The sequence below is a fragment of the Chrysemys picta genome, chromosome 3 (assembly GCF_011386835.1).
Source record: "Chrysemys picta bellii isolate R12L10 chromosome 3, ASM1138683v2, whole genome shotgun sequence".
Lineage (NCBI taxonomy): Eukaryota > Metazoa > Chordata > Testudines > Emydidae > Chrysemys > Chrysemys picta.
The window spans coordinates 157,953,956-157,977,851 of NC_088793.1; the positions used below are offsets into that span (position 1 = coordinate 157,953,956).

Consider the following 23,896-nt stretch of genomic DNA (forward strand, 5'->3'; position numbering starts at 1 on the left):
CTCGGCCTCCGCCAGGGGGCATGGAGGCTTCTGTGTCCGCACCACCTGACGCCCTGGTCTCAAGCGCAGGTGATGCTCCGGCCCAGGAGCAGGGAGCCCAGGACCCTCCCTTGGATCCTGTCCCACCGGAGGCATCTTCCTCTTCCTCTCCGGATGAGGCGGTGGCGGGCACATCGTGCACAGGTCCACCTCCAATAGATCTTCGGGCTCACCAAGATCTTCTGCGTCGGATGGCCCGTAATATGGACCTGCAGGCGGAGGAGGTAGTGGAGGTGCACGACCCCATCGTGAATATCCTCGGAGCGGATGCCCCATCGAGGGTGGCGTTACCCCTGATCCGCACGATACAAGCCAATGTATCTACGATATGGCAGACTCCTGCCTCTATCCCACCCACAGCGAGAGGGGTGGAAAGGAAATACTTTGTTCCATCTAAAGACTACGGGTACTTGTATACCCACCCCCAGCCGTGTTCACTGGTGGTGGCATCAGTGAACGCAAGGGAGCGCCACGGTCAGCAGGCCGCAGCGCCCAAATCGAAGGAGGCTAAGCGCCTCGATTTATTCGGCCGTAAAGTTTACTCAGCCGGAGGGTTGCAACTTAGAGCGGCTAATCAACAGGCGCTCTTGAGCCGCTATAGCTTTAACTCCTGGAACTCTATGGGGAAGTTCAAGGAGTTGGTTCCCCAAGAGTCCAGGGAGGAGTTTGGAGCCCTGGTGGAGGAGGGTAAGAAGGTGGCTCGGACCTCCTTACAGGCCTCCTTAGACATAGCGGACTCTGCTGCGAGAACCCTGGCCTCAGGTATCGCTATGCGGAGGATCTCCTGGCTCCAGGTTTCGGGTCTGCCTCAGGAACTGCAGCAAACCCTGCAGGATCTGCCCTTTGAAGGACTAGGGCTGTTTTCCGAAAAGACGGACTCTCGCCTGCAGAGCCTCAAGGACTCCAGGACGATCATGCGTTCCTTGGGGATGCATGTTGTGGGCCCTCAGCGCAGGCCATTTAGACCGCAGCCTCAGCGCTTCTACCCCCCCCCGCCTCGTCAGAGACAGGACTCGACCCGGAGGCGAGGGCGAGGTGGTAGAAGAAGGTGGACCGGCCCTCAACCTGGTCAGAACCAGGGGCCACCTAGACCACCTTCAGGCCCCAGGCAGAACTTTTGAAGGTGCGGTCGAGGACGGCGCCCCAGTCATCCCACAGGATCCAGCCCCATCCTTTCGGGATCGCCTTTCCCATTTCCACCGGACCTGGTCCCTTATAACTTCGGACCGTTGGGTCCTTCGCACGGTGGACAGGGGATATGCTATCCAGTTTTCTTCAATCCCCCCCTCCTCCCCCCCTTCCCCGTCCCTCTTCAGGGACCCTTCTCACGAGCAACTTCTTATACAGGAAGTTTCCACGCTCCTTGCTATGGGGGCCATAGAGGAGGTTCCAGTGGAGTTAAGGGGCAGGGGATTCTATTCCCGTTACTTCCTCATTCCCAAGTCCAAAGGAGGTCTGAGACCCATCTTGGACTTGCGCGGACTCAACAAATTCGTAGTAAAGTTGAAGTTCCGCATGGTCTCTTTGGGGGCCATTATCCCTGCCCTCGATCCTGGAGACTGGTTCGCCGCCCTCGACATGAAAGATGCATACTTTCACATAGCAATTTACCCGCCTCACAGACGCTTCCTGCGGTTCGTGGTAAGCAAGGTACACTACCAATTTGCAGTCCTTCCCTTCGGCCTATCCTCGGCCCCAAGGGTGTTCACGAAATGTATGGCTGTCGTGGCAGCGTACCTTCGTCGGCAAGGGATACAGGTGTTCCCGTACCTAGACGACTGGCTGGTACGCGGTCGCACCAAAGAACAAGTTCGAGATCACGTCCACATAATAGTGTACACATTCAACAAGTTGGGTATCCTACTCAACAAGGACAAATCCACTCTAGAACCTACACAGAGAATAGAATTCATCGGCGCGGTTCTAGACTCCAGACGTGCACAAGCCATCCTGCCAGACAATCGCTTTTGCACCATCACGAGCCTCATTCAAGGACTCAAGGCCTTCCCAACTACCACGGTGAGGTCGTGCCTCACCCTGCTGGGTCACATGGCTTCCTGCACGTACGTAACCAGGCATGCCAGACTTCGGCTTCGCCCACTCCAGACCTGGGTGTCATCAAGATACCGCCCACATCGGGACAACCTGAACATGGTGGTCACGGTCCCGAACTCGGTCCTGACCTCCCTCACATGGTGGCTAGACCACAAGGTGGTTTGCGAGGGGATGCCGTTTCACGCCCCACAACCCTCTCTGCACCTGGTCACAGACGCTTCATCCCTGGGTTGGGGCGCCCATCTCAACGAACACCATACCCAGGGCCTGTGGACTGCACCCCAGCTAGCCCTGCACATCAATGTTCGGGAGCTGATGGCGGTGCGCCTGGCGTGCCAGGCATTTCTCAATCTCCTACGTGGCCGCTGTGTGTTAGTTCTCATCGACAACACCACCGCCATGTTTTACATCAACAAGCAAGGAGGAGCACGTTCGTCAATGCTACGCCAAGAGGCCATTCGCCTGTGGGACTTCTGCATCGCCCACTCAATCCATCTCACGGCATCGTTCCTCCCTGGAGTCCAGAACACTCTGGCGGACCGACTCAGCAGGTCCTTTCAAACACACGAGTGGTCTATCCGTCCGGACATCATACATTCCGTTTTCCAGAAGTGGGGGTTTCCCCAGATAGACCTGTTTGCATCTCGAGACAACAGGAAGTGCCACGTGTTCCGCTCCCTGCAAGGTCGAGCTCCGGGCTCCCTCTCGGACGCGTTTCTCCTTCCCTGGAAGGACCACCTGTTTTATGCCTTCCCTCCGTTTCCTCTGGTCCACAAGGTACTGCTCAAATTGCGCAGAGACCAGGCACAGGTGATTCTGATCGCCCCAGCGTGGCCGAGACAACATTGGTACACCACGCTGTTGGAGCTCTCGGTTCAGACACCGATCCCGCTTCCATTATGCCCGGACCTCATCTCTCAGGACCACGGCCGCCTGCGTCACCCCGACCTGCAATCACTCCACCTCACGGCGTGGCTGCTCCATGGTTCACCCAGGCAGAGCAGCAGTGCTCGCACTCTGTCCAACAGATTCTGCTGAGCAGTAGGAAGCCCTCAACACGGACCACATACTTGGCCAAGTGGAAGCGGTTCTCCTGTTGGTGCGAACAACGAGCCACGTCCCCGTTGCAGGCACCTATTCCTCTCATATTGGAATATCTCCTCTCCCTAAAACAGCAAGGGTTGGCGATATCTTCAATTAGAGTTCACCTGGCCGCTATATCGGCCTTTCACCCAGGGGAACTCGCATCCTCGGTATTCTCTAACCCGATGGTCGTTAGATTCCTCAAGGGCTTAGACCGGATGTACCCACAACAACGTCAGCCCGTTCCGACGTGGGACCTCAACCTGGTTCTCTCCAAGCTCACAGGTCCTCCATTCGAGCCACTGGCCACCTGTTCACTTCTGTACCTATCCTGGAAGACAGCCTTCCTCGTAGCCATCACCTCAGCAAGGCGCGTTTCTGAACTCAGGGCGCTTACATCCGAGCCCCCTTACACGGTTTTCCATAAGGATAAAGTGCAGCTTCGTCCACATCCTGCCTTTCTCCCTAAGGTGGTTTCTCCTTTTCATATCAACCAGGATATATTTCTCCCGGTCTTTCATCCTAAGCCACATGCTACTCGCCAGGATCAACGTTTGCATTCTCTGGACGTACGCAGGGCCCTGGCCTTCTATATTGACCGCACAAGGCACTTTAGAAAGACGACGCAACTCTTCGTTGCAGTGGCCGACCGAATGAAAGGCTCACCGGTCTCCTCACAACGCCTATCCTCCTGGATTACGTCTTGCATCCGGACTTGCTATGACCTGGCAGGTGTCTCAGCACCGCACCTCACCGCTCACTCCACGAGGGCCCAAGCTTCCTCGACTGCTTTCCTGGCGCAAGTTCCGATCCAGGACATCTGTAGAGCGGCGGTTTGGTCATCAGTCCACACGTTTACAGCTCACTATGCACTAGTGCAGCAGTCCAGGGACGATGCTGCCTTCGGATCAGCGGTTTTGCACACAGCAATGTCTCACTCCGACCCCACCACCTAAGTTGGGCTTGGGAGTCACCTAATGGAATGGATATGAGCAAGCACTCGAAGAAGAAAAGACGGTTACTCACCGTTGTAACTGTTGTTCTTCGAGATGTGTTGCTCATATCCATTCCAAACCCGCCCCCCGTCCCCACTGTCGGAGTAGCCGGCAAGAAGGAACTGAGGGGGCGCCGGGTCGGCTGGGGTATATATTCAGCGCCATGAAGGCGCCACTCTAGGGGGCTCCACAGCCGACCCGCCGGTGTTGCTAGGGTAAAAATCTTCCGACGATCGTGCACGCGGCGCGCACACACCTAATGGAATGGATATGAGCAACACATCTCGAAGAACAACAGTTACAACGGTGAGTAACCGTCTTTTTTATATGCTTCCAACTCTGCCTGCCTTGATGCAAAGGGATGGGGAACTTGCTCTCCCCTGAAGGTTAATGTAAAATGTGCATGATATATTGTCCATCATTATTTTTATGTGCTTGCCTTTGATTAGCAGTAGGAATCAGAGACAGGCACATCTGACCGCCCTGAGATTGATATGTAGCATCATCTCCTTGCTTTGGATCATGTGAGTTTCTAGATGCGCTCCCCATCCTAACAGAAAGGCATCCATTGTTATAAGACCACTGGGGAAAGTTGTGTGAATGGAACTCCTGTGCACTCATTGTGATGGTTCTTCCACCAATTGAGAGATTGTTTCACAAAGGCAGGTATGGAAAGAAGCCTATGCAGACTGTGTCTGGTGAGCAAGTAAACGGTTCTGAGCCATCCTTGGAGGCAGTGCATTCGAAGTTTGGTGTACTGTGTCATGAAGTTGGTGGCTGACATGTGATTCAGTAATTGAATGCAGTTCCTGACCATGGTTTGTGGACTGAGTTGAATCGTGTTTGCTATGTTGGCGAGGGCTACGAATCTGTGTTGAGAAAGGTAGGCTCTTGCCATCACTGAATTGTGCCCCTATGAATTTTGGGCTCTGTTCCAGGGTCAATGTTGATTTCTGTATATTCAGTTGTAGACCCAATTAGAGGAAGAGACCTTTCTTGTGGATTTTCTTTCTTGTGCTACCACTGATATAATCTTCGAAAAAACTGCTGGGACAGATGATAGGCTGAAGGGGAGCACTCAATATTGGAAGTAATCTTGGCCAATAACAAAGTGGAGGAACCATTTGTGGGATGGATGGATGGATGGAATGATGGATGGATAGTGATGTGGAAATATGCATTGTTGCTAACAGTCTTTGTGCCTTCAATTTGTAATTTCGAAGTGTAACGGGGCAGACTCACCTCTCGCGAGCACTGCATGGCCGAGTGCATGTGATTGCACACTCACTTTCTCTCTTTGGTGGGTCTTTGGTGACTTAGCCCTCTTGCCAAATCATATACAGTCTGTCTACAGGGGCCACTTCCAGTGCCCTCTGTAATGCTTCTCTCAGTTTGTCCCTGCTCTGGAATACAGCAGTGCTTCAGGGCTCCTTCCCTGAAGGCAATGTGTTCGGCCTCTCAGGGCCTTTCTGGCCCCAGCTCTTCAGCTGGGCCACTGCAGTTCAGTTTCCCCTTTGGGGTGCCTCAAAGTCCAGGCCACTTCCCTCAGTGACTAATGGGGAGGTTGGGGGGACCCAGGCCCGCCCACTACTCTGGGTCCCAACCCAGGGATCCTGTAGATATAGCAGCTGTCACTGTGTCCCTTTATCTAAGTTGCACTGCTGCTCTAATTCCCTGGGCCACTTCCCCATGGCATCTTCACCCTTACTTCAGGGCCTTGTCCTGATGGAATCCCTGCAACCGGCTTAGGGATCCTTCTCGATCTCCCCAGCTTCTGGCAGAACCACCTCATCTGAGTTCCTGCAGCTTCCTCAGCCAGCCACACACCATCCAGGACTCTCGAGCTCTATCAAAAAAATGAACTTGCGCTGGCCCTGCAGCTCTTCTTATAGTAGCCTGCTGGGCCCTGATTAGCTGCTTCCCTCACAGCCTCTCTAGGCAGGTTGGAGGACCTCTCTACTGCCCTCTTCTGGGGTGGGTGTGGCAGGGGGCCTCAGAGCCTAGTCCACCCCATCACACTAAGCCAACAGTGTCTTGAAGGTTGAGGGCTGAAAACCAATCCCCTTGCTCTAGTGAAGGAATTATCGCTGCAAGCATCACTATTTTGAATTTCCATACCTTCACATAGGTAGTCTCATATTTAGGATGGGTATCCAACCTCCACTCTTTTTGGTACCAGGAAGTACCTTGAATAAACTCCCTTCCCTCTGTGCTGCATGGGGACTGGTTCTAGAGCGCCCAAACATAAAACAGTGTCTATTTCTTGGCGAAGCATGCTCTTAGAGGGGTCCCTGAAGAGGGATGGAGAAGGGTGAAGGGAAGTTAAATTAAGTGTATTGAATAATCTGTGGAAACGATCTCCAAGACCCACTTGTCTAGAGTGATTAACTCCCAGGCTTGCCTAAAGTGGTGAAGGTGTTTGCCGAAGGAAGGAAGGCTGGTGAACTGGTGCAGCGGAGAGGATGAGGATTGTAGTTCACACTCTCAACAGACACATCAAAATTGCTGTTTGGAAGTGGATGGGTGTGAGGCAGAAGGCTGAGAAGTGGATAGTTTCCTTCTCTGAAACCTCTGCCTTCTTAGGTGTGGTTCATATCATAGACGCCAACTCCGTATGCGCTCTGGGGCGGGAGCATTCACAGGGAAAAAATGGTTGGTGCAGAGCACCCACTGGCGGCCCCCCATCAGCTCTCTCCCCCAGCATTTTCCGCCCGCCAGCGGAAGCCCCGCAGTCAGATCAGCGCCTCCCCCTCCCTCCCTCCCTCCCTGTGCCTCCCGCCTACCACAATTAGCTGTTTTGCAGTGTGCAGGCAGGAAGCTGGGAGGGAGGGGAGGAGCGAGGACGTGGCACGCTTGGGGGAGGGGGCGGAACTGGGCGGGAAGAGGTGGGGCAGGGGTTGACCGGGGGGAAGAGGCAGAGCTTCGGTGGGGATTGGGTGGGATCTCTGTGCTGTCTGGGACTTGCCGAGTTTTCTCTTGTATGAAGGGGGTATAAATGCCAAGAGAATGCAAAGTCACTCTGGAATCCTTCACTATTCACAGAGGCTCATCCATCAAATCCGTGAACAATTTAGAACCATTGAAGGGAAGTTCCTCGACCATGGTTTGAACCTTCTAAGGGAAACCAGAGAGCTGGAGCCAGGAGGCTCTTCTCATTACCATTGCTGTGGCAACTGAATGAGTGGCGGTGTCAGCAGCATTGAGGGAGGCTTGCAACATTGTTCTGGCCAATAGCTAGGTCTCTGCCACAATCACTTGAAACTGCTCCCTGTGTTCTGCCAATAGGTGGTCAACAAAGGAGGCGAGTTTGGTATAGCTGATGTGGTTATATTTTGCCATCAAGACCTGATAATTGGCAATTCTGAACTGAAGAGAGGCCGAGGAGTAAGACTTTCTCCCTAACAGGTCCAGGCACTTGTGATCTTTATCATGAGGTGTTGATTTACCATGGTGCTGCCTACTACATTCCTTCACCACATCTACTATCAGGGAGTTAAGTGAGAGGTGGGAAAATAAAAACTCTGAGTCCTTTGCTGAGACGTAGTACTTCTTGTCTGCTCTTTTACATGTAAGGGGAATGGAAGCTAGTGTTTGCCAAACAATCTTTGCTGGATCTAAAAGAGCCTCATTAACAGGTAAGGCTATATAGGCCTCTGAAGGTGGAGGGTATCAAGCTGCTTATGATGAAGCTCAGTAGCCTCCTTTTAGTTTGGACTAATTCAGTCTCCCTTTTGTACTGTTTCCCATCAACATTTGTTATTATTTGTTATTGTGACATCTTATGAACTTTCACATACTTTTTACAGTTGAGACCACAATTAGGGTAAATTGGTAGGTTCAATTATCATAATAGAGCTCAGCGCTGTTGTATCTAAACTAAAAACCTACTGCCTGAGAATAAAAAACAAAATTAAAATGTATCTTTTAAAAAACTAGAATAACAGTAACGCTAACATCCTATCTAAGCAACAAAGAACTATAAAAGGAATATTGATGTTGTTCTATCTGCTCTGCCTAGGGTGGTTGCAAAGAACTGAGTGGAAATTAGGGTCTCAGGCTCTTTATACCCTTGGGAAGGGTACGCGGAGTGTGAATGCGACCCCTACTACACACTGCTAGTGAAAATGTTGCAAACTATTGTGCTGGGGTGCCCAACACACCACAAGTGGGATCCACATGTGCAGTGATCAAAGAAGAACAATTACCTGCTGGTTTCAGGAATTATGGAGTCTTTGTTTCTCCACAGAGTTTTCATGATCTCCTGCACTAGTGGTATTAGAAGGGATATGGGGTACCCTTCCTGTATTCTAGGGAAAAATGATACATGGTGGTCTTCCATAATCTTCTCTTTTTCAGACACATTTATAAATACTTCGTGATCACTGGGTTCTTCCCAGGTCTGACCCTGGAGTGTTTACTTTTTATTTTAAACTTATTGGGATTTTGTCTCCCAGAAACTGAATAGCTCCTGGGAGACAAACTTAGAATCAAAGTACAGTATAAGTTAGGCATGGGCGTGAGACACTGAATTTGTGTACTTGGGAGATCAGACTAGGTGTTCCAGTTCAGACCCATCTCTAGTGTAAGCATTCATGAACCTGGGAATCAGAGTTCCAGATAACTTTTTATTTGTTTCATTGTGGTTTTTTTTGCAAAGTACTTACTTCTAAATCGGAAGAGTTAAATTCATATGGGACATTCCAGCCCAAAGCTCCATATTTTTTTCTTTCATGGACTACAGCATTGAAGAAACACAGGCTGAACACCAGCTTCTTCCATGATAAGCCACATTCAACCTTGTTGAAGATAATTTCCGTTACCTCTCCGCTGCCACTGTATCCAAATGTCTGAAGTAATTTTCCCTTCAGACCCTGAGGTGGTTCTATTGCCATCTTTAAAAAAGAAAAGAGGGAAACAAGGCAAGTGTATTACTATTATTATATTTTCTGAATAATATGCTGCAGGCAGATGGATGAGAGCAAAACAAATCTAACAAAACCCTTTTACTTTTTTTTTAGTGGATTAGTTACTGAATTGGACATGATCAATCGGAAAAAGAGAGAGATTACTTACAAGTAACTGTTGTTCTTGGAAAGTGTCATCCCTCACACTTATGAGATATAATGCTCCTTGTGTTGAACTGTGGAATTTTATTAGTGATCAATATTCATTGGTGCTAGTCATCTGACCCCCATAAGGATCCATAAGTCTTCAACCACGATCCTCAGGTCCCCAAGCAACCTTCGTATTTTGGCTACCATCTGGTGACTTGCTAGTAACTGGTGGGCTCAATGGCTAATGGAACCCTAGCCCCACCAGAGGCATCAGCAATCGAAGTCCTGATTGGATGAGTGCCCGGCCCCACCTATTGGTCTGGCTGTGTTATTTAAACCAGAAGCAGACACAGGAAGTTATTTGTGCAACTGGGTAGTTGCTACATTGAACCCTGCCTTTTTGCCTGACTCCTGAGCCATGCTTTCCTGCCTTGTCCCTGGTTCCTGCTTCCCTGTCTGCTCCTGATTCTGGTTTTCCTGACCTAGTTCTTGCTTTCCTGCCTTGTTCCTGATCCATGCCCCAGTCTTTGATTCTGACTTCCACCTCTGATTCTGACCCTTGACTTGTTTTACTGACTCCTAACTCTGACTCGTAGTTCTGACTGGCCAAACCCTTCATGCTACCCGTTCACCCCCTGCTCCTCCTGTGGAGGATTCCAAGGATATAAAAGAGGGTGTGGCTCCAACCACCCTTCAATTCCTTTGCTACTTTTGGAATTCTTTACCTGAGACTCCAAAGAAGAGGGGAAGGTGAGTAGGGAGTGTGAATATACAGAAGCAAAACTCTCAAAGAACAACAGTTTCTGGTAAGTAAAAGACGGTTACTCACCGTTGTAACTGTTGTTCTTCGAGATGTGTTGCTCATATCCATTCCAATTAGGTGTGCGCGCGCCGCGTGCACGGTCGTCGGAGAATTTTCTACCCTAGCAACACCGGCGGGTCGGCTGTGGAGCCCCCTAGAGTGGCGCCTTCATGGCGCTGAATATATACCCCAGCCGACCCGGCGCCCCCTCAGTTCCTTCTTGCCGGCTACTCCTACAGTGGGGAAGGGGGGCGGGTTTGGAATGGATATGAGCAACACATCTCGAAGAACAACAGTTACAACGGTGAGTAACCGTCTTTTCTTCTTCGAGTGCTTGCTCATATCCATTCCAATTAGGTGACTCCCAAGCCCAACTTAGGTGGTGGGGTCGGAGTGAGACATTGCTGTGTGCAAAACTGCTGATCCGAATGCAGCATCGTCCCTGGACTGCTGCACTAGTGCATAGTGAGCTGTAAACGTGTGGACTGATGACCAAACCGCCACTCTACAAATGTCCTGGATCAGAACTTGCGCCAGGAAAGCAGTCGAGGAAGCTTGGGCCCTCGTGGAGTGAGCGGTGAGGTGCGGTGCTGAGACACCTGCCAGGTCATAGCAAGTCCGGATGCAAGACGTAATCTAGGAGGATAGGCGTTGTGAGGAGACCGGTAAGCCTTTCATTCGGTCGGCCACTGCAACGAAGAGTTGCGTCGTCTTTCTAAAGTGCCTTGTGCGGTCAACATAGAAAGCCAGGGCCCTGCGTACGTCCAGAGAATGCAAACGTTGATCCTGGCGAGTAGCATGTGGTTTAGGATGAAAGACCCGGAGAAATATATCCTGATTGATATGAAATGGAGAAACCACCTTAGGGAGAAAGGCAGGATGTGGACGAAGCTGCACTTTATCCTTATGGAAAACTGTGTAAGGGGGCTCGGATGTAAGCGCCCTGAGTTCAGAAACGCGCCTTGCTGAGGTGATGGCTACGAGGAAGGCTGTCTTCCAGGATAGGTACAGAAGTGAACAGGTGGCCAGTGGCTCGAATGGAGGACCTGTAAGCTTGGAGAGAACCAGGTTGAGGTCCCACGTCGGAACGGGCTGACGTTGTTGTGGGTACATCCGGTCCAAGCCCTTGAGGAATCTAACGACCATCGGGTTAGAGAATACCGAGGACGCGAGCTCCCCTGGGTGAAAGGCTGATATAGCGGCCAGGTGAACTCTAATTGAAGATATCACCAACCCCTGCTGTTTTAGGGAGAGGAGATATTCCAATATGAGAGGAATAGGTGCCTGTAACGGGGACATGGCTCGTTGTTCGCACCAACAGGAGAACCGCTTCCACTTGGCCAAGTACATGGCTCGTGTTGAGGGCTTCCTACTGCTCAACAGAATCTGTTGTACCGAGAGTGAGCATTGTTGCTCTGCCTGGGTGAACCATGGAGCAGCCACACCGTGAGGTGAAGAGATTGCAGGTCGGGGTGACGCAGCCGGCCGTGGTCCTGAGAGATGAGATCTGGACATAATGGAAGCGGGATCGGTGTCTGAACCGAGAGTTCCAACAGTGTGGTGTACCAATGTTGTCTCGGCCACGCTGGAGCGACCAGAATTACCTGTGCCTGGTCTCTGCGCAATTTGAGCAGTACCTTGTGGACCAGAGGAAACGGAGGGAAGGCATAAAACAGGTGGTCTTTCCAGGGAAGGAGAAACGCATCCGAGAGGGAGCCCGGAGCTCGACCTTGCAGGGAGCAGAACACGTGGCACTTTCTGTTGTCTCGAGATGCAAACAGGTCTATCTGGGGAAACCCCCACTTCTGGAAGACGGAATGTATGATGTCCGGACGGATAGACCACTCGTGCGTCTGAAAGGACCTGCTGAGTCGGTCCGCTAAAGTGTTCTGGACTCCAGGGAGGAACGATGCCGTGAGATGGATTGAGTGGGCGATGCAGAAGTGCCACAGGCGAATGGCCTCTTGGCATAGAATTGACGAACGTGCTCCTCCTTGCTTGTTGATGTAAAACATGGCCGTGGTGTTGTCGATGAGAACTAACACACAGCGGCCACGTAGGAGATTGAGAAATGCCTGGCACGCCAGGCGCACCGCCATCAGTTCCCGAACATTGATGTGCAGGGATAGCTGGGGTGCAGTCCACAGGCCCTGGGTATGGTGTTCGTTGAGATGGGCACCCCAACCCAGAGATGAAGCGTCTGTGACTAGGTGCAGAGAGGGTTGTGGGGCGTGAAACGGCATCCCCTCGCAAACCACACTGTGATCTAGCCACCAGGTGAGGGAGGTCAGGACCGAGTTCGGTACCGTGATCACCATGTTCAGGCTGTCCCGATATGGGCGGTATACCGATGACACCCAGGTCTGGAGTGGGCGAAGCCGAAGTCTGGCATGCCTGGTTACGTACGTGCAGGAAGCCATGTGACCCAGCAGGGTGAGGCACGACCTCACCGTGGTAGTTGGGAAGGCCCTGAGCCCTTGAATAAGGCTCGTGATGGTACAAAAGCGGTTGTCTGGCAGGATGGCTTGTGCACGTCTGGAGTCTAGGACTGCGCCGATGAATTCTATTCTCTGGGTAGGTTCTAGAGTGGATTTGTCCTTGTTGAGTAGGATGCCCAACTCGTTGAATGTGTGCACTATTATGTGGACGTGAGCTCGAACTTGCTCTTTGGTGCGACCGCGTACCAGCCAGTCGTCTAGGTACGGGAACACCTGTATCCCTTGCCGACGAAGGTATGCTGCCACGACAGCCATACATTTCGTGAACACTCTTGGGGCCGAGGATAGGCCGAAGGGAAGGACTGCAAATTGGTAGTGCACCTTGCTTCCAAGAATCGCAGGAAGCGTCTGTGAGGCGGGTAAATTGCAATATGAAAGTATGCGTCTTTCATGTCGAGGGCGGCGAACCAGTCTCCAGGATCGAGGGAAGGGATAATGGCCCCCAAAGAGACCATGCGGAACTTCAACTTTACTACGAATTTGTTGAGTCCGCGCAAGTCCAAGATGGGTCGCAGACCCCCTTTGGGCTTGGGGATCAGGAAGTAGCGGGAATAAAATCCCCTGCCCCTTAACTCTAATGGAACCTCCTCTATGGCCCCCGTCAATAGGAGCGTGGAAACCTCCTGTATAAGAAGTTGCTCGTGAGAAGGGTCCCTGAAGAGGGACGGGGAGGGGGGGTGGGAGGGGGGGAATGAAGAAAACTGGATAGCGTATCCCCTCTCTACCGTGCGAAGGACCCAACGGTCCAAGGTTATAAGGGACCAAGCACGGTGGAAATGGGAAAGGCGATCCCGAAAGGAGGGGGCTGGATCCTGAGGGATGACTGGGGCGCCGTCCTCGACCGCACCTTCAAAAGTTCTGCCTGGGGCCTGAAGGTGGCCTTGGTGGCCCCTGGTTCTGACCGGGTTGAGGGCCAGTCCACCTTCTCCTACCACCTCGCCCCCGCCTTCTGGCAGAGTCCTGTCTCTGACGAGGTGGAGGGGGGTAGAAACGTTGAGGCTGGGGCCTAAATGGTCTGCGCTGGGGACCCGCAACATGCATCCCCAGGGAGCGCATGATTGTTCTCGAGTCCTTGAGGCTCTGCAGACGAGAGTCCGTCTTGTCCGAAAACAATCCATGTCCCTCAAAGGGCAGATCCTGTAGGGTCTGCTGCAGCTCCGGAGGCAAACCCGAAACCTGAAGCCAGGAGATCCTCCGCATAGCGATACCTGACGCCAGGGTTCTCGCAGCCGAGTCCGCTATGTCCAAGGAGGCCTGCAAGGAGGTCCGAGCCACCTTCTTACCCTCCTCTACCAAGGCCCCAAACTCTTCCCTGGAGTCTTGGGGAACCAATTCCTTGAACTTCCCCATAGAGTTCCAGGAATTAAAGTTATAGCGGCTCAGGAGCGCCTGCTGGTTAGCCGCTCTAAGTTGCAGCCCTCCGGCTGAATAAACTTTACGGCCAAACAAATCGAGGCGCTTAGCCTCCTTCGATTTGGGCGCTGCAGCCTGTTGACCGTGGCGCTCCCTTGCATTCACTGATGACACCACCAGTGAACACGGCTGGGGATGGGTATACAAGTACTCATAGTCCTTTGAGGGGACAAAGTACTTTCTTTCCACCCCTCTCGCTGTGGGTGGGATAGAGGCAGGAGTTTGCCATATCGTAGTGGCGTTAGCCTGGATCGTGCGGATCAGGGGCAACGCCACTCTGGATGGGGCATCCGCAGAGAGGATGTTCACAATGGGGTCTTGCACCTCCACTATCTCCTCTGCCTGAAGGTCCATATTACGTGCCACCCTACGTAATAGGTCCTGGTGTGCCCGGAGATCAATCGGGGGTGGACCCGTGCTCGTTGCGCCCGCCACTGCCTCATCTGGGGAAGATGAGGAAGATGCCTCAGGTGGCAAGGGATCCAAGGGCGGGGCCTGGTCCAATGAGCCTTGGAGCGGAGCATCACCTGCCCCTGGGTCCAGGACGTCAGGTGCGGGCACGGAAGCCTCCATGCCCCCTGGAGGAGGGCGAGAGATGGTGGACTCTGGGGCCCTTCGCTCAGAGTGCCCCGAGAGAGAGGCTGATGGTGATGGAGCCCCTTGCGCTTGGTGGTACGCCCACGGGGTCCAAAACGACCAGTGTGAAGGTCCTTGAGCGGGATCCTCCGCTACCTCCTGCCAGTGGCCCATGTCCGGATCATCGGCCTGTCCCTGAGGGGGGTATGCCGATCTCGATGCCCCATCGGAGGAGCGGGACACTGATCTGGATGGCCATGGCGGTGCCGACCGCGCCGAGACGAGCTCCGGAAGGTACGGTGCCGTACGGTGCCGGTCCAGAGATGAACGGTCCCTGTGCGGTGCCGGCGAACGGTGCCGAGATCGGGATCGGTGCCGATGACCACGTCGGTGCCGAGAGTCCGACCTGGACCTGGAATGTGATCTTGAGTAGGCCCGGTGCCGGGAGCGGCCTCTCGACGTCGAGCGTCGATCGTAGCGGTGCCGAGAACTACGTCTCGATGTCGATCGGTGCCAACGATCATAGCGGTGCCGAGACGTAGAACGGTGCCGCGACGATGATCTTAGCCGCGAGTACGACCGGTGCCGAGGTGATATCCGGCGCCGGGACTGCGAGCGGCGTGGGGACCTGCTTCGGGACCTGGACCGGTGCCGCGGTTCCAGCCCTTGCGATGGAGGGCGCATCAAGGCAGGTTTCCCCCTGGATTGGACCAGACGAGTCAACGGTGCCGACGGTGCCGGTGGTTGGGGCGGTGCCGGCTCCGTGAGAGCGATCAAGTCTCTTGCCGTCGCGAAGGTCTCTGGGGTCGACGGGAGGCACTGTATCACCGCCGGTCGCGGTGGTGACCCTGTCTGCACCGGACTCAACGGCCTCGGAGCCGGAGTCGACGGTGCTGGAGTCACCTGTTTTCGGTGCTCCACAGGCGGACGCGGCTCTACCCCCGGCACCGGGGGAGCCGGCGTCTTCCGTACGGTAGTCCCCGTCTTATGGGATTTTTTATGTCCCGGGGATGATGAACGGCGCCGAGGCACTTGCTGTGAGTGCGGTGCCGACGGGGTCCGGTGCCGTGGAGGCTTGTCCGACGTGGTCGGAATGGTCGGTGCCGCCGGGGCACTGCGCACCGAGGTGCTAGGTGCCGGGGCTTGGCGCGCCGATGGAGCGTCCGGGCTAAGTGCCGCCTCCATAAGGAGTTGCCGAAGCCGAAAGTCCCGCTCCTTCTTGGTCCTCGGTCTGAAGGCCTTACAGATCTTGCACTTATCTGTCTGATGGGACTCCCCCAGGCACTTCAGACACGAGTCGTGCGGGTCACTCGTTGGCATAGGCTTAGCGCAGGACGCGCACTGTTTGAAGCCTGGAGCCTTGGGCATGAGCCCGGCCACGCGCCGGGGGAAAAAGGGGGAGACAACCCCCTTAATCCCCTTTAACTAAATAACAACTATTAACAAGTGAATAAACAACTATTTAACTATATACAACTAGAACTAGAACTATAACTATCAATAACGGAATAAGCTAGGGAGAGTGGAGAACAGCTACGCCGCGCTCCACAGTTCCAACGACCGTCAGGGGCGGTAAGAAGGAACTGAGGGGGCGCCGGGTCGGCTGGGGTATATATTCAGCGCCATGAAGGCGCCACTCTAGGGGGCTCCACAGCCGACCCGCCGGTGTTGCTAGGGTAGAAAATTCTCTGACGACCGTGCACGCAGCGCGCGCACACCTAATTGGAATGGATATGAGCAAGCACTCGAAGAAGAACCTCTCTTTCTTCTTCAAGTGGCATCCATATGAGAGATTAGCAAGATGTATAACCTCTGAGGAAGTTGGGCTGATAAGTCTAGGTGAACAAGGACAACAAACTGCCAACATGAGCATCAGCTGTAGATTGCAATACAAGAGAATGTTGGAAGTGATTATAATTTCATTCTCCCACATCAGACCTCAGCAAAAGACATTTTTATTTCAATATATTTACATACAGAGCTTCAAGCAACAGCCGTGCAAATTCTACAAAAAAGATAGAAGGCCTGCAATGGATGTATCAACAATACTGAGACCTCAGGTTGATTGCGGGGAATCCAGGGACTTAGGCACTTCATTAATTGTGCCGGAACCTCAGTGCTAATAGATCAACACAGAGGGATCCACGTGCTTTGATGCTACATCAACAATATTGGGACATCAGCATCAAATTAGGCTGACCCTGAGAAATCCAGGGAACCTTAGCACACATCAAAGGTGCTGGAATTAGACTGACCCAGAGGAATACAGGGACTTTGACACTGCAACAAGGATGCTGACCTTGGTGATGAATAGGTCAATCTGGAGGGATCAGGAGACTTTGGCAGCATGTCAACTGTGTTGGTATCTCAGTACTGAATTAGACCCAGAGGGATCCAGGGACCTCAGTGCTGGTTGGCACCAGGACCTTGGCATGGGGCTCACCCAGATAAGATCACGGAGATGGCCGAGGCTTAAGCCAGGGACACAGCCACTTTAGGTTAATGGATGGCCAAAATTGATGCTGGATTTACACATTGCCAGACTTAGTCAACTGGGCCTGAGATCCTCCCCTGTCAGTAGGAGAGTTTGAGGTGGCCCTCCCACTCCTGCGGGTCATCCAGATGATACCTGTGCCTCTTGGATACCATTTATTCTTTATTCTTCAAACTGAAGAAACCTGTGCTGTTAATCTAACTGACTAAAAAGCAAATAGTCACAAAGGACAGAATCAAAAGAAAGAAAAAGATGAGGAAAGCATCACACACACTATGTGATTCAGGGTCACTGCACCTTCAGCAGTTAAAAAAGAACTGAAGGGCATCTGAGACCACTCCCCTTCCATGGATGCCATTCACTAGAAAAAGTCTGCAACATGATGCCAGGGGTGCTGAATCCCACAAGTGGGAATAGAGAGGACACTTGAAGAAATCTAGATTTCATTAATGGCTGACTACAACTATCCTTCTGAAAACCAGTGGGTTAGACACTACTATTTTCACCATTTTTGCATAAGCGGGGCCCTTTTTCTGGAAACATTACACAATATTCTGTAGGATATAATGTAAATAAACAACTCTTTAGTTTTCAATTACACCGCTTCTGAAGAAGTATTTTAAAATAAACAATTCATATAAACATATAATAATATATACATATTTTCTGAAATGTGAGTATCAATATTCAGCAGAGATTATTTTGTTTTTGCCATCATGGTGGTCATGTGGTCATAAATCTAGGAATTAAAGTGGAACTATTAATCCTTGAGCAGGTGGAAATAAACCATGGAAGTGTTAAATTTGGGCCTAATTACTCAGAGTAATATATGAAGAACTACTGCACTTTATAAAAATTTCTGCTGTGGGATCTCTGCCATTGAACAACCATCACTTTTGGGAAGAAGCACAGCTGTTATGTTGACCTAACAGGAAACCCAAGTAAATTTATCTGCAGTACTGAGGACCTGATTTTTTAGCTGATAGTCTTCTGAAAAGTGAATGCGACGTGAAGCTTAATCTTTTGCTCTGAGCAGGAGCTGAGGGCATTATGGAGGCTGCATCTGGGGGATGGACCACCTTGCATTCTTCTCAAATAGGCTCCTCTAGCTATACCCATCAGCACCATCCAGCTCTTCTTAGCCACAAGAATGAGCAAACCTAACGGCCTTAAAGGATGTGTATATATAAAATGATGTATTCCCAGAAAATCACTCAAATTAAAAGAGTGGAAAACGGAGCACTCATCCACCAAGAAAAGATGAGACCATAAAAATTCTGTTTATTTCTTCAAGGGAAATAAGAGATTAAAGTGTTTTATTCATGAGGTCATCTTCTCCTAGAGCACATTCATTTTATTTCATTGCTACAACATATACTTGTATCAAACTCTTGAACATTTAAAAAAACAAATCCAGGATGTTTGAATTCTAACTTTTTCTTGTTACTGCAAGAATAACATTCAGCTCACTTGGGGGAGGGGAATAAATCTTCAGTCGTCAGACAGGTTTCTACTAAGCAAAGTAGTCTTTATAAATGTCTCCTTTTTCATATGGAGAAACAAGGCCATCTAGTTCAGAGTAGAATTAGGCTTTATGTGGGGAGACTGGAGGAACTGGAGTTGAGTTCCCTCATGAAGGTTGGGTGGTGGAGTGCAGAATTTTGGTTTGGCTCTGTTTCTTGTTAAGATAATATTAATATTAGAATGAGAAATTTGAAATATTCAAATTGGGTATTCACAGCCAAAACCACAGCAACTTTCTGATTGTGGTGTTTTAGCAAATTATTCATAGGTGCCAGGTTAGTATAATTTTTGGTGGTGCCCAGAATGGGTCCAAGCAGAGCCATCCTGCTTTGGGGGGCCACAAGCTTCGGGGGGACATGGGGTCCAGGGTGGCCTAAGGGGTTAGCGGGGGGGGAGGGAGGAGAGGGAGAGGGAGTGGCCCGGCCCCAGCTCGCCCCTTGCCCACTCCTGGAGTTGCTTGGAGGGGGAGGGAGGGGCGCAGAAGCCGGAAAGAGGCGAGGCAGGGGCTTGAGGGAAGGGGTGGAGTGGGGGGGGAAGGGGCAGAGCGGGGCTGGCTGGGGCCGGGTTGCTTGCTGCTGCTGGCCCCAGGCTAACACCCCAGGACCCCCGCTAATCCCTCAGGGTGAAGGGCCCCCTGGGGTGTTTGCCCCAGTCCGTCCTATGGACAGGATGGTTCTGAAAATATAAGTCCAAACATTGGTGGAGCCCATACAACTCGCCGCCTATGCCCTTACCTTAAAACCTTTCTGCAGGATAGGTATGGGGAAAGAAGGATCAGGTGTGGAACTTAACCATAGTCTAAACTGAGGATCCATGTTTATGTTTGGCTGGGTAAATCTGTAAAGACAGGTAGTTTGGTAACATAATTATTATTCTACCAAATATATAAGGCAAGATGCAAACTTTTAATAATCAAATTTAATTACCATTTGCTCAAGTAATTTAAATGAAACAACCTGGACAGAAATAATGTGATTTCTCCAGTTTTTGTCTTACTCTTCAAAGTAGTAAGCCTAGAAAGAGAGCTAGTGGGTCTTGCAAAAGAGAATCTGAATGTTCACATCATGGTCCAGTTCAGAAACGTGATGCTGTCCACTCACATTAGAACCTCTAATGATGCACTATAAGACTAGGAATTGTCATTCCTACCTGGTAGCTAAGTACTGGGGGTTGCCAGGGTCAGAAAATACTCAGCTGCATTCCAAGTGAGTGGTGCAGTGGGTAGAGGAGAGAATTCAACAGCCCAACAGGTTCACAGATGCAAGGTGGATCCCCTTTCACTAATCTCCGGCAGCAAACCCCACAGCCCCTACCTTTTGTTCATGGATATACTGGGTGGTGATCTTCCCTTTTCAGATATTGTGGGTGAACTCATCACTTCTGACAATGAATGGCAACTTCAGCCTATCTGCTCATGCCATGAGGGGCCCTCCCTGGTCAGACTGATCTCTAGGGTGGTAATGGGGGACAGTTCTCTTGCCTTCAGGGATAAGAGTACCGGTGGGCAGCAATAGCAGCAACAGCTGTATTCCACTGAGCCTCCACGGAGGTCCAGGTCAGGAGCTGCTAGCTAAAATCCAGAAGTTGTACCCTTTCCCCAGAACTCAGCATATGGTGGAACAGTGCAGACACCAATAACTTTGACAAATCAGAAGCCTATGTGGTTTTCTGAGCATGATAAGTCCAACAATTATGATTGCAGATTAGAGGATTCTCTGTGTCTGGGAAAAGTGAGAGAAGGAAGGACTGTGAATTGGTAGTGGGTATTGTTCACCACAAACCTGTGGGGCTGAGTGATTGCGATATGAAAATATGTGTCCTTCAAGTCGAGGTCGCCATATCAGTCTGCTGGATCCAGTGAGAGGATGATGGAGGCAAAGGGACCATGCAGAACTTGAGTTTCTTCATGAACTTGTTGAGTTCTCGCATGTCCAAGATGGGCCTGAGGCCGCCTTTGGCTTTCGGTATTTGGAAATACCAGAAATAGAAGCCCTTGCCCTTCTGCTCCTGAGGAACCTCTTCCACTGCCCCTAGTGATAAGAGCGAGTGCACCTCCTGTATAAGGAGTTGCTCGTGAGAGGAGTCTCTGAAGAGGGATGGGGAAGGTGGGGTGGAAGGATGGGAGGGCACAGAATAGGATGGAGTATCCCCTCTCTACTGTGTGGAGCACCCAGCAGTCCGAAGTAATACGGGACCATGCACTGTAGATACTTCCTGGGAGGTTCATAGGCTCTCTGGCAGTAAAAGGGCGGAGAAGCAGGCTCTTGCTTATAAGGAGGTGGTTTGGAGTGCCTTCTCCAAAGTGCTGAGGTGTATATACTCAGGGAGTGGAGGGTTGCATGACAGTCCTGAAGGACTGTAGCAACTCATCCATTTTGTCACTGTACATGTTGTTAACCTCAAGGGGAGATCCTCCGTGGTAGGAATTTCCGTGGGGAACCCAGAGAATTCAAGTCATGAAGCTTATCTCATTGCAACCAAAGTCACCATGCAATACTGAAGCTTGGAGGGACAATCAAGCTATCAGCTTGTCCACTCACTCAGGCAATGGTCTGCAATTGTTTTAGGTTCCTGGAGCAGTTTGTTTCTGAACTCAGAAAACTTATTATAATTAATAAAATCATATTTGGAATTGAGGCCTGATCATTCACAATGCAGAACTGTAGGTTAGCTGAGATAAAACTCTTCCTATTGAAGTGGTCTAATCTTTTGGTGTCCTTGTTGGAGGGAGTAGAGCTAGGTTGGTGCAGTCTGTTACATTCAGTGACAGGCTGAATTTCTCTGACAGAGAGAATTTAGAAATGGAAGTAGCTAAGGAGTACTTTTTGGGAGCTGGAACCATGGAGGAAGTTGTGGCACTCCCATTCACCAGAGCAGGTCCAGTAGAAGAATATTTGGATCCAGGCAGATCTTGTTTGTCCAGGACCAAGTATAGGCTTGTCTATACTTTTAAATAAGCCTCCCTTGCTTTTGAGTTCTTTTGGAAAAAGACCAACAAATAGGGCATTTGTTGGTAATATACCACTCACTCAGACAAAATAGGCATCTAATATGCCTGTCATTGAAGGATATAGCCACCTGGCATGAAACCTGGTGATTTTTGCTCAGCCATAAGGTCTGAAGCCTGGTACCGGGTAACTAAAAGACAGAGTAAAAACTACACAGAATGGAAACCTATCATAAACTACTGTATCCACACTAAAAGCAATTATATACAAAATTATTGTATTAACAATCACAAATGGGCAAGAGACAAATACTGTTCTCAGTTATGTCTCTTAGACCTGGGTGGTATGAAGGAACCAAGAGTAGGTTGGCGTTGCTCTCCTCTTTATGCCCTTTGGAGAGGAGAATAAGGGCACTCAGGTTGTAGGAACTGCCCAATAGATATTGCTAGCCAAGAGTAGAATATATAAACACTCAAAGAAGAAAACTTTTTCCAGTTCCTCTTCGGAGACTTTATTCATACCTCTTGTGTTAAAAAGATTTATATTTGCATTTATATTGATTGCTTCAGATTTGGCCGGGTTAAGTTTATAACTTAATTTATATTTTGAATATAAATAAAACACTTACGAATCAACAATTGTACAAAGCCTGGGCATAAATGATGCAGCAAGATGGCAGTTTTGGAGGAAAACCCATTGTCCACTCAACAGCTGTGCTTTATGTATCAAATCTTCAGCTTTGCTTCCCTGACCACGTCCCAAAGAAACCATTTTCACATGCTGTGTGCTTCCTTTTATTTCCTGTGCAAGGCGCAGAAGGTGAGCTGCTGGGTCTATTCCTGTGTAACAACATGGAACTGATTTATTTATGCGGCTACAGCAGTCAAAAATTATTTTTAGAGTTACGTATTTGAAAATGTGTCATTTTTAATTACCTCACCTGTAAGAATAGTACTCTGTGTTATTATTTTTGTAATATTATACATTTCATTATAAGGGACTCATGGGGTGAGGAAAAATGGATTATGTTATATTACACTGGTCTACAATTTTTGAGAAGTCGTCTGCTTCAGAGATAAAATGTGCTATTTATTATGTATGTTGATGTGCCGAATTCAAATATGACAATTAAAACAACTGATTGGCTACTGTTTCTAAGATATTTAAGTTTTTACATTTTATGTCTATGTATATTGTGTAGATAGTAGAGTTTTAATCATAAATTGTAAACCTAGGTCTTTTCATGTGTTTATGGTTGCTTTACATGATAATATTTCACCTGTCCTGTTTATGTAACACTTTAAAAATCAGCAAAAGGGTTATATAGATACAATTTATTATGAAACAAAAGGCAAAAAATTATTATGTACATAGTTTAGTCCTATTCAGTGTCTACTCGGCGCTTCTTGGCTTGTCTCTTGTATTCATTAAATGGAGCATCTCTTGTCACTGTCCAGCAATAGTCTGCAAGCATTGATGGGCTCCATTTGCCCTGATAGCATTTCTCCATTGTTGCAATGTCCTGGTGAAATCGCTCGCTGGGCTCGTCACTCACTGCTCCGCAGTTCGGTGGAAAAAAATCTAGTTGAGAGTGCAAAAATGTATCTTTAGTGACATGTTGCAACCAAGGCCTTTGTATGCCTTGAGGAGGTTTTCCACCAACAACCTGTAGTTGTCTGCCTTGTTGTTTCCGAGAAAATTTATTGACACTAACTGGAAGGCTTTCCATGCCATCTATTCCTTGCCACGCAGTGCATGGTCAAATGCATCATCTCGAAGAAGTTCACGAATCTGAGGACCAACAAAGACACCTTCCTTTATCTTAGCTTCACTTAACCTTGGAAATTTTCCATGGAGGTACTTGAAAGCTGCTTGTGTTTTGTCAATCGCCTTGACAAAGTTCTTCATCAGACCCAGCTTGATGTGTAAGGGTGGTAACAAAATCTTCCTTGATTCAACAAGTGGTGGATGCTGAACACGTTTCCTCCCAGGCTCCAATGACTGTTGGAGTGGCCAATCTTTCTTGATGTAGTGGGAATCTCTTGCATGACTATCCCATTCGCAGAGAAAAGAGCAGTACTTTCTGTATCCAGTCTGCAGACCAAGCAAGAGAGCAACAATCTTCAAATCGCCACAAAGCTGCCACTGATGTTGGTCATAGTTTATGCACCTCAAAAGTTGTTTCATGTTGTCATAGGTTTCCTTCATATGGACTGCATGACCAACTGGAATTGATGGCAAAACATTGCCATTATGCAGTAAAACAGCTTTAAGACTCGTCTTCGATGAATCAATGAACAGTCTCCACTCATCTGGATCGTGAACGATGTTGAGGGCTGCCATCACACCATCGATGTTGTTGCAGGCTACAAGCTCACCTTCCATGAAGAAGAATGGGACAAGATCCTTTTGACG

The 23,896-nt window shown here is 50.0% G+C and overlaps 1 protein-coding gene across 1 annotated transcript in view; it reads right to left on the bottom strand.

The window, feature by feature from the left end:
* The window catches only part of DNAH14 (dynein axonemal heavy chain 14), a 530,612-nt gene that overhangs the window by 33,940 nt on the left and 472,776 nt on the right, over positions 1 to 23,896 (bottom strand). The window contains 3 exon segments of the mRNA XM_065589985.1: positions 8,837 to 9,064; positions 19,268 to 19,370; positions 22,110 to 22,320. Of these exon segments, the coding sequence (XP_065446057.1) occupies positions 8,837 to 9,064; positions 19,268 to 19,370; positions 22,110 to 22,320 (542 nt within the window).